The 10,928-nt window shown below is 40.8% G+C and overlaps 1 protein-coding gene across 1 annotated transcript; it reads left to right on the top strand.

Annotated features, from left to right (window-relative positions):
* The first annotated feature begins 4,102 nt into the window (after positions 1 to 4,102).
* Positions 4,103 to 10,717, top strand: cdkn3 (cyclin dependent kinase inhibitor 3). Its single transcript, XM_069662321.1, has 8 exons — positions 4,103 to 4,149; positions 5,154 to 5,250; positions 5,408 to 5,463; positions 5,576 to 5,620; positions 6,179 to 6,401; positions 9,424 to 9,455; positions 9,567 to 9,670; positions 10,334 to 10,717. The coding sequence occupies exons 2-8, from the start codon at positions 5,171 to 5,173 to the stop codon at positions 10,421 to 10,423; spliced, it is 630 nt and encodes a 209-aa protein (XP_069518422.1). The 5' UTR covers positions 4,103 to 4,149; positions 5,154 to 5,170; the 3' UTR covers positions 10,424 to 10,717.
* Positions 10,718 to 10,928: the final 211 nt, after the last annotated feature.

Below are 10,928 nucleotides of genomic sequence, written 5' to 3' on the forward strand. Positions count from 1 at the left end.
CACTGCATCACTCCAAGTTCCTCCTGCAGGAAGAAAGACTTTGAGCCCGAGTTTAAAGTCGTTATAAATGTCTCCTTTTTTTAATCCCGTCTTGTGTTCTTTGTTATGGGTGCACACAGAGTCCCTCTTACAGTTGTTCTCGGTTGCTTTGGCTTAATTCTCAAACGTTTGGGGAAGTCTTCAAAGCCATGAACATAAGTAGTAGAAGTATAGGTTGTATATTTGTTATTAATCACAATAGATACATTTCTTCTCAGTTTAATAGTTTTACTCTCCAAGCTATGTTAGTATTGTTACATTGTGTAATCATCATCACATGCAAAATAGATTTAACTGTTCAAATCTGCAGAGAGCCTTTGATTTGCCTTCTTACAGTCTGCTCACACCTGCTGAACAGGTAAATGTGTTGTCAGGTGTGGCAGAGAACAAGATGTCCAAAGATTTCCTGCTTTTTATTGTAGCAGTGTGTGACATAAGACGTACTAGCTCGCTTCTTAAAAGCATCTTATCCGTCCATTATCTACACCGCTTATCCTGTTCAGGGTCGCGGGGGGCTGGAGCCTGTCCCAGCTGTCATTGGGGCGAGAGGCAGGGTTACACCTGGACAGGTGACCAGTCAATCACAGGGCTGACACATAGAGACAGGCATCCTTTCACGCTCACATTGACACCTACGGGCAATTCAGAGTCACCAGTGAACCCAACGAGCATGTCTTTGGACTGTGGGAGGAAGCCGGAGTACCAGAGGGAACCAAAGCATGCACGGGGAGAACATGCAGACTCCACACAGAGAGGCCCACTACGTCTGAACTGGGGTTCGAACCAGGAACCTTCCGGCTAAGAGGCGACAGTGATACCCACTGCACCACACAACCCCATGCATGTTATAATAACTGGAGATTTAAATCCAAATACTTAATAATCAATTGAAATTCTTTGTGTTTTGTTCCCACATTAAAGTCCAAAGTAAGCGCTCTCGCTGGATATTCACTGTAAAACCATCACAGTCTGACCTGCTGCTGAGAATCATGACAAAACTTATGTTGTGATTTGGAGCTTCAGAAATAAAAATTGATTTTATTTGTTGTCAGTTCCAGCACATGGTTCCTGAGGGAAGTGGGAGTCAGAGGACAGGCCCACAGGAAGGCGGTTAAAGCCTTTGCCAATGCAGCAGAAAGCAGCAGCCGCTGGCTGTGGCTGAAAAGAAAAGATCCCATCTGGGCTCCCAAGTCACCATCTGGATTTCAACATTAACACACACACCCAGGTCTGATCAGCCTGAGGCGGGCCGCCTCGACTGTCTTGTGATAAAAGGTCGAAACACCCAGTGATGTCAGAGTCCACAACTGAAGATGGTCTTAATGGTGGCATCTAATGGGCACCTCCAAAAACAACCCCTCTCTGGTAATGGTAGTGCTGAAGCTCCGGGGATTGTAACATCCAGTCCGACTAATGAGGCTTTACAAAGTGGAAAGAGTCTGGTACAGATGAAGAACACACCTCCAGAGTCTTCTGTCATTCTGACAAAATAGCTTCACATTGTGTAAAAACAGCATTCATGAACACAAAACTTCAGTCAGACACGAGAATCAGAGGGTTGGATGAGTCGCGGCCTTTTGCAGGTTCACTGTAGTGTTTTGCTGCACATATGAGCTGTTATGGGAAATGAATCTTCTGTGCTAAGAACTTACAAAACATTTCAACAGAGTGCCAGAGCAGTTGAGAAAAACTGTAATGTTAGTGTTATTTTAAACTATCATGTGAATACAACAAACTCTGATTCGTCTCACCCTCAGCGTTTCCACCAGAGCCTCCAGACGAAGAGCTTTCTTCTGGCAGCTCCTCCTGTTCTCCTCCAGCTCCTCCCTCAGGTACGTGTCTCCATGTTGGATCTGACTGAGCTCCAGCAGGGCGCTGGTGAAGCCCGTCTTCAGCTCTGACACCATGCATTGTAACTAACAGGAGAACAGGTGTAGCTTATATTAGTTAAAAGTACTGGCTGAAACACTGTAAACTGAGAGAGATTTTTGCATTTTGCGCCTGGCTTTGACATCAGAGAGGATTTATTTTCCATATACTGCAGATTTTTAAAATAAGAATATAAGATAAAAGAGGTTTAAATTTAAGGTGAATTGTCTCTTTAACAAAACCAGGCAGGTTGAGAGGGTGAAGAATACCTTTGAGATTTCAGTGACGAGCTCGGCCTCTTGGGGCTTCATGACCTGCACAGAGAGAGACACAAACAAGGCAGTTTGCAAACACTCAGATGTTCATGTGGACAAACCGCGCAGCCTGCATGACCTGTTATTATCCTTTTAACTTCTTTGTGTGTCCTTTAAACATAGGTGAGATAGTGTTGCACTCACACAATAGACACAAAGAAGGGAAGTCAACCTGTTTTCTTCCCGGCAAAGTGAATCTTTAACCTCTCCCTAACCCCCAAAGACTAAATATCTGCACAGAGAGTAATTTGTTTGAGTTTTAAGCACAAATAATATGAACTCTGTCCTCATTTATCTAATCTACCGGCATATAAAAGACTATATATGTACTATAAGAGTTATAATAACATTTTCTAATGCCCTCGTGACTGTATTCCTGTTTGTTTGTATACCTGCTCAGATGTTGCCCCTGCCAGCAGCCCCTCTGCTAAGGAAGTGGCGAGCCAGCCAAAGAGCTCAGCCCTGCAGGGGAAACGGCTGCAGGAGCCAAGATGCCTCCTTATAGGTCTGCTGACAGAAGGACAGGCACGGATCAGCAAAAAATAATAAATGGAACATGACATAGCCTCTTGTTTTTAAATGCAAATACAACATATAAAACCCTGTTTAAACTAGTTGATTACGGACCTCCTTGTAGGTCATATTATATCACTAGTTTAGAAATAAAAAACGCAGAAATCACATTTTTATTGTAGGTTGCAGCGCTATGACGTATACAATCGTTGCTTGAAAGCAGCTTGTAATAATTAAGAAAAAACCTATATAACATTAGTGGAGTTCAATTATGCAAGAATCCACCATATTCATAACCCCCAAAAAACGACTCCTAAAGAAAAATATGTCTTTAAAAAAAGCACATTAACTCACCTTAATTATATCTTTTTAGTATTGCTCCTTTAGACATCAGAAAAGAAGCAGTGATCAAGAAAAAAACCCGCTTAAAATCTCCAGTGTTTCCTTTTCTGTGTAAAAACTAGTTTTCATTCATTTGCGGTGTTTGAAGGCGGTGGTCTCGTGCTGCTCCGTGCGCTGCTCTGTGCGGACAGCAGATGTCCCGCGTGACGCTCACTGAGCAGAGATTTACTCTATTTACTGAGTCAGGTTCAACATGAATCATGCAAATACCCCAGTGAGTCCTGCTTTGTAATAGAGTCATTTTCTGTAATTGAGTTATTTTTGAGTAAATATATTTCATTAGGTATACTTTTTTTTTAACCAAAACACGTGAAGGTTATTTTATTGTATTCACATAACACTTATAACGATGTTCATGAAGTTGTTTTTGACATATGTGAAATGTCAGTGTTAGTATTATTTCCTTTAACACATTGGTTAAGGTAATTTATAAAAATGCTAAATATTAACAAAATAAAACGTAAGTAAGAACTTAGAGAACCCCCCGCAAAAGATAGCTATTATATATTGTTGAAATAAAATATAAAAACAAAATAAGAAATAAATGAAAGATATCGCAGTATCCAATGATATATATTATGTATATATTATGTAATATATCAGAAAACCAGCCATAAAAGTCCGACAGCCGTGATGTGTTGTAAATATAGGTAAAGGTATAATTGATATATGCAACGTACATAAATATGTTTTTAAATAAATAGCGTTATGTAAGTTGAGAACAGGAAATACGCCTTTATTATCAAGATTGTATCACATAGCTTAGATATACATAATTATTTCTCATTTTTAGAAACTCAAAGTGTGTTGTCGTCGATCATCTCCTTAACCCCGCCCGTGTGAACAAGCTCATAATTTAAATCGAACCCACACACGCATGAGTTGTTTTGAAAAGGGGCGTGGATTAGGGGCTGAAGCTAAGTCTGATTGGCTGCTGGCTTCAAGGAGTTTTCAAATTGAAGCTGCAGCTGACGGAGCTGTCAAAACAGCCGACAGGAGGAGAGCGTGAACGGTGAGAATTATGAAAAACTAAAAGTTTGATCGTGTATCTGTTATATTTCACAGCATTTTTCTGATGATTGAAAATTAGGTTTTATTTGAATGTCCTCTTTTTACGACGTACGAGCAGGAAATATGGCTAACATTAGCTTCGTTAGGGTATGAATCTCCAAACAACATTCATACAAACTAGCGTTCACAGTGTCGATATTTTGACATAAATTGTGATACAGGGACCGATGATATATTGTATTAATCAGAACATTTCTGCGTTTTGAGTATTGGAAAAAATGCTAACTATTAGCCACACTGTAGCATGATTAATCCATAGTTTACTGGTTAGTTTGTAGCCTAGCTTCTCGCTGAACATTAGCTCATTTAAAGGACCATACCTGCCATGTCTTTAGCATGTTTTTAGCCCATTCAATACAATGTCGTATGACCTTATGCTGTAAAGGAGAACACTACACACTACAATAAGAGACTGTTTAATATTTTTCTGTCTAAAACAAAAGTGGTGAAAGAAATGCTACTTTTTTTTATAAAGACAATTCAATAAACCGATTATTAACTGATTATTTGGGGTAATTTTGTATGTTTGTGTTATCTTGTGTACATCTTATGGGTGTGGTTTTCATACAAACCGTTTACAGGTTTCTGCCACACATGCTTTTATATTTTCTTTGTGTTTTTAATTTTGTGTTAAACAAATAAACTGAACTAAATGAATAAACCACATCAGAGTTAAATCAACATCGCTCACAAAAACGAAACACTTTACATCCAAACCAAGCTGTTGTTTTAGGGGCATTTTGAGTGCATTTTAAGTCGGTTTAATTGATTGTATTAAAATTAACTTGCAGAGACTTAAATCAGCTTTAAGATTTCTGTTACAGCACATATCATGTACCTTTTTCAGAAAAATAGCTTATATGCAGCACTAATCAAAGAGCACAAAATATGAAGTAGATAAATATGTTAAACAAACCCAAAGACTTTTCCTCACCCTATCAACAGTCTGTTTCACTGAGACCATGAGGACGAATGAGTTTGACTCCTCATCTGAAGACGAGGAGGTTGGAGAGGAGCAGCTGACTCCCTTCAACATCTCCTGGTGAGTTAAAGCAGTTTTATTTTGACTTGAGAAACCATAAAGTGTTTGTTTCTGTCAGTGTGATGTTAAAAATGTCTCATTTGAAGTGTTTTTAAACAGTGAAATGTAAAACAATGATCACGTTGTTCGTGTTTATTGTATTTTTATCTGCTCTCAGGTTACCTCTGTCCATAGTGGAGTGCTCACAGTTTCTCGGGATTTGTGCACTACCAGGTAAAGTCGTAATTTATTATTTTATACATCTCTGTATGTTGATGTTTTTTACTTTATTTGAGGTTTTTGTGCAACTGATAGCAAAATGTTTCCTTTCTTAATCTGACTTCAGGTTGCAAATACAAGGATATCCGCAGGAGTCTGGAGAGAGATGTTGGTAAGACCATCTTGATCCTTTAGCTTTATGCTCCCATAAAAAAATATAAGTTCAGAAACAACTATATGACTATATACTGCAAATGCAAAGGCTTTCATCAGTGGGCCGTAGGCTCAATCACCTTTGTGTTACCTCATTCGGCGACAGATAGTGACTTAACAGACATTTATTTACATGAAAATGTAAAGAGATTATTACTTTAAGTGGATTTTAAGTGAGTGAATGACTTGGCATGTGCAGTATAGGACATAAATATTGCAGCCTTCATCTCAGATTCTTTTCCAGAAAAAAATCATTAAGACTTCTTTGGAGTTGTGAAAAATCATGGCAGAAAATTGGCCTTTTTGTCTGGAAACAGTCAACATGAAGTCCTCACCCCTCATTTGTCAGCCATTAGACACAGCAGAGCCCTATCTTAAGGAGCACATGTGACATGTTTTTGTTCCTCTGTTTCATCAAGTCTTTGACTGTAAGGAAATACAATTAAATAAAAAACTTCTTGCCTGATAGCAGCTGTTTGTAAGTGCTGTTTCATCTTGGTTTTCGTCCTGTGAACAGAAGAGCTGCAGAATCAGGGGGTGCAGGAGGTGTTTGTTTTCTGCACCAGAGGAGAACTGAATAAATACCGGGTTCCCTCCCTGCTGGAGGTGTACCGTCAGCGAGGCTTCACGGTTCATCACTGGCCCTTTCCAGACGGAGACGCTCCTGGGCTGGAGCAGTGCTGCCAGATCCTGGAGGAGCTGCAGGTCAGCCTAGAGACCAACAGGAGGACTGTGATCCAGTAAGTGAAGATTCAGAGTTTAAAAATGGCTTTTAAAGTTGCATCAGTGTTAAACAAAACACACAGGAAAAGTGTCATCTAATCATGTTGTTTTACAAGAAGGGGCAGAAAATTTAGTTTAGATTGATTATACCATATGTTTAGAAAAATATGATTCATTTGAACAACTTCTCTGTCGTCCAGGTTAAACTTAGCCGGTCTTTATGTTCTTGTTCTACTCCAGTCCAGTTGGTGGCAGTAATGAACCTACATGCTGGTTACAAACTGGTATTATAAAAGAAAAATGTCACTCTCCTTTTGATTATGTTTACACTGAGGACCAGTAAGTCACAAGAAGTAAAGCTGTTGGGGATAAATATGCTCAAAGTTGGGATCACCTTGTGTTGGAGTTAGCTTAATGCTAAGGCTACACAATAATGAACCTTTCCAGCCATATGATAAAGCTCCCTTTAAAGAGTCGTATTTCCCATCACTAAAGAGATTGAGTTTATACACTGCAGACCACTGATGGGTCCGATGGAACTCACATGACCAAGGACACGCTGTACAGCCAGTGACTATATAAAGATAGATGACGCATCTCAGTCTCCTCTTGTTGTGAAGCCAGAATCCCCCCGGAGCGGGCGCTGCCATCTTGCCCGCTCATCTGGCCGCTCATCTGTATCCAGAGTGTGTGCAGTAGAGATCGGCTGGTGGAGCCGCAGTGTCGACCTCCTGCCCCTTCCTCTATCCAAAACACACCTTTACCTCGTGTCCTTGGCGTGTTGGCGCCCTCAGGTGTCCTTGGCGTGTTGGAGCCCTCAGGTGTCCTTGGCGTGTTGGAGCCCTCAGGTGGGCTCAGTCTGCAGCAGAACAGCTTCTTGTGTCGGTCTGAAGCAGATATTCACGCTGATGGAAAGTTCAATGACTGTAGTGTTAGTGTTAGTTACGTCTCCTCTCGCCGTTCCTCCTCTACTCTGCTGCTCGGGAACAGAACGCTGCAGGAGCCCCATTTGTCCACAGAGCTTTTTTTATAGCATCAAACAGGGTTTCCACGCGTCCAGGAAAACCTGGAAATTTAAAGACTAGTTTTCCAGTCCTGGAAACACCTGGAAATTGACTTAAATGACCAAATATCCTGGAAATAATTCATGTTGTCCTGGAAAAATTAAATTTACTGTAGCCCATCACTCAGATTGCATACATAAACTTAGGTGCGTATTTTTGTTTGAAACATGGCTGTTGGTAGGTGAGCTGTGCGGTATGACAGGTTTGCCCTCTTGCGTTTCTGAGTTTTGACCTTTGAGTTTGCCGTAGCTGGTTAGTGTGCAGTATTGAAGCAGCAGACTGTTAGCAATGTAAAGTGAGCAGCTAAAGGTTAGGTATAATCCTGTAAGTATGAGCACACACATCATTTTAGGCATGTGAAGAAAAATAGATCGTTTGTAAAGTTAATTTATTGTGATCGCGATGCTGATTTCCATCAGCACACAACTAAAACACCGGATCTTTGGACTTAAAGTTTGCCGCCTCAATTTCAGTCCAGGCTCTCACAGCTGTCACATTCACAATCGAGTCCTGCGAGCGATATGAGATAACCCTAACCCTAACCAACTGAAAGATGATAGAAAAGTATGACACCTGAATATTGAAGTCTTTTTGTTTTCAATATATTGCTATGTTCTTTCAGGTGTAACTTGGATAGATGTAGGCTTAACGAACGACTTCGCCCCGCCCTTCCACCTCTGTGTATTCTACATAGAAGATGGAACATAACAGAGGTGTAATAATCCTGCCTTGAACTGGCAGTGTAAAAGGGGATTGAGACACTTCATCATGAACCCTGCATCATTAAAAAAAAGGAGGAATAAAACTGGGGTTAAATGCGTCAGTACTAGGCCTACCGGTAAACTATATGACCGTTTGCAGGAAAGTGCTGTCCTGTATTGTCAAGAAAAACTTGTGGAAAAGTCCTGGAAATTGATTTTTTTTAAAGATCGGGAACTGATCAAATACTTAATTAAAAGTAAACTTGTCAGAAAAATGAACACTTGGACATAAATCAGCATGATAAGAACTAACTATAATGACAGAAACCATGTTGGAGAAAAATGTATTTGACGTGTATTTTGATTTTATAGTTTGACTCATGTCCCATCTGTTAACATGGAGGAGGCGGGCTTTATGAGCTATACTGCAGCCAGTCAGCAGGGGGCGACAGAGAGGGTTTGGCTTCACTTTTAGGGAGCTGTCATGTCGGCCATCTTTTTATACAGTCTATATTTAAAAGAGTGAAAGATCTGTTCTGGACATTGACAGCAAATTCCTTTTGAAACGTCACTAAAGCTCATTGAGTGCAATACCTTTTGTACATTTGTGCCTTTGCTTACATCACATTGAAGACACAAACCCGACTTGACTAGAAATAAAAGAAAGATTTGTTGTTATAGAAAATATCAAATCAGTTTGTTGTTAAAAATCAACTGTTTTTATTCTTTTTATATATTTAATTTCTTTGTCCTCCGATGGATCAAATCAAAGTGCTTTCATGAAGCATTTTTTATTCTGATTGAGCTCATGACTTATTGTAATAATTATCATTGGAGTTAATGCTCCCTGTAAACTACTGACAGCAGCTTCAGCACACAAGAGCAATAAAAAGAAGGCTGCTGGTTCAGTGTGAGAGGCTCTTTAATCCCTGAGTGAGCTGATCAAGCTGCTCACCAGGCAACAGAGACAAACAGACCGACTCATATAATGTATGAGTGAGTTAAACTGTGCAAATGTGAAGCATGCAAACTCAGAAAACCTGCCCAACGGACGAGTAAAGGTTAAAAATAGACACTAATTTCTGGGACGGATAAAGTCTTGGTGTTTTGTAATATTTGAAGTATTTTTAAACCTCTTTGAAGTGTCAGACAGCCCAGGAGAACCAGAGTACATCCCACCTCAAAGACATCTATTTTCTGTGACACAGTTCCCCTCGAGACGCCTCTCCTTACACAATCTGCTTTCAGCTTTGATTTTTTCCCTTTCTCTTCAGCTGTTACGGAGGCCTGGGACGCTCTGGACTAAGTAAGAACATTTCACCTATACTTTTACTTTGAAAGGTCTTTGTGTTAAGTCATTTACTGTGTTGAAACGTCTCTGCACGTCTGACCTGTCTCATGTTTTCTGCCGCTTCAGTCGCTGCCTGTCTGCTGCTCCAGCTCTCCCTAACAATGACGGCGAACAAAGCGATTGAAATTCTCCGGGAGCACCGAGGAGGAGGAGCCATACAGACGGTGAAGGTGGGAGTTTATGTTTAAGCGTTTGGTATTTTTGTTTTATTGGAGCCAGAAGTGACCATATTTGGACGAGAGGATGGATTCATATTGTTACGTCTATACCTTTATTAACAGGTGGCCGTAGTAGCACTAAATCACAAGGTAGCTGTGCCAGAGGCTGTGCTTTTACACTTCCTGTGTCAGGCCTCTAAAGCAAGAAATTAAAATGTCTTAACTATGCATCTTTTTAATCTTGGAGAAGTAGAAGGGGCTTCGCGGTGGTGCAGTGGTTAGCGCTGCTGCTTCACAGCTAGAAGGTTCCTAGTTTGAATCCTGCTTCAGACGTAGTGGGCCTTTCTGTGTGGAGTTTGCATGTTCTCCCTGTGCATGTGTGGATTCCCTCCTGGGTTCTCCAGCTTCCTCCCACAGTCAAAAGACATGCTTGTTAGGTTCATTGGTGACTCTTATTGCTTGTAGGACTGAATGTGAGCGTGAAAGGTTGTGTCTCTGTGTGTCAGCCCTGTGGGTGACTGGCGATCAGTCCAGGGTGTGACCCCGCCCCTCGCCCAATGACAGCTGGGATTGGCTCCAGCCCCCGGTAACCCTGAGCAGGATAAGCGGTATAGATGATGGATGGATGGATGGAGAAGTAGCCGGTGTTTTAATAAACTTTTTTCTGCTCCGTAGCAATACAACTTCCTCCATGAGTTTCGGGAACGTTACACGGCCTTCCAAGAGAGCAGAGAAGTTTCCACAGAGCGCTCAGTGTCTCGGTGATCGCTGCTTCTCTTCAAGAATATATCGATCTCTTCAGGTGGATCGTTTCCTGACTCTGTATGATATAATTGTATTCTCTAATGATTGCACTTTAACAGAATACGTTAATATATTGCTTTATTTTCATCCTCATTTCAATCAAATAAAAGACGTGATGAGGAAATCACCTGGGGTGTTATTAGTAAGTTTAATGATGCTTTTTATTATATTAAAATAATGGAGGCTCCCGTGTACAGTCTTTTTTGCTGATCTTGTCCTGTACGTGTAAATGTCGTATTTTCTGATTAAAATTCGTCCTCCTCTTAACTCTCTACCAACCTAACATAACCCCCTCTCTCACATGCACTGCACTCCCCACATTGTCCCAGTTAACTGCATGTGTGAATGCAGACGTCTGAATTTTCACCCTGACTTTTTCCTGCCAGCCTCCTGGTAAAATGTCTGCAAAAAGTCAGGGTGAGTCGATGTGTGACCGCAACAGGTAACGGTCAGGAACATTCCCCGC

The sequence above is a fragment of the Semicossyphus pulcher genome, unplaced genomic scaffold (assembly GCF_022749685.1).
Source record: "Semicossyphus pulcher isolate SPU_LCO1_2020_fin unplaced genomic scaffold, fSemPul1.0.p SCAF_14, whole genome shotgun sequence".
Taxonomy (NCBI): Eukaryota; Metazoa; Chordata; class Actinopteri; order Labriformes; family Labridae; genus Semicossyphus; species Semicossyphus pulcher.

What these genes read in the sequence shown, in the direction of transcription:
- cdkn3 (XM_069662321.1), top strand. Translation starts at nt 5,171, where the DNA reads ATGAGGACGAATGAGTTTGACTCCTCATCTGAAGACGAGGAGGTTGGA. An exon ending in ACTCCCTTCAACATCTCCTG is followed by an intron (nt 5,251 to 5,407) that starts GTGAGTTAAAGC and finishes ATCTGCTCTCAG; the next exon opens with GTTACCTCTGTCCATAGTGG. An exon ending in AACAGGAGGACTGTGATCCA is followed by an intron (nt 6,402 to 9,423) that starts GTAAGTGAAGAT and finishes CTTTCTCTTCAG; the next exon opens with CTGTTACGGAGGCCTGGGAC.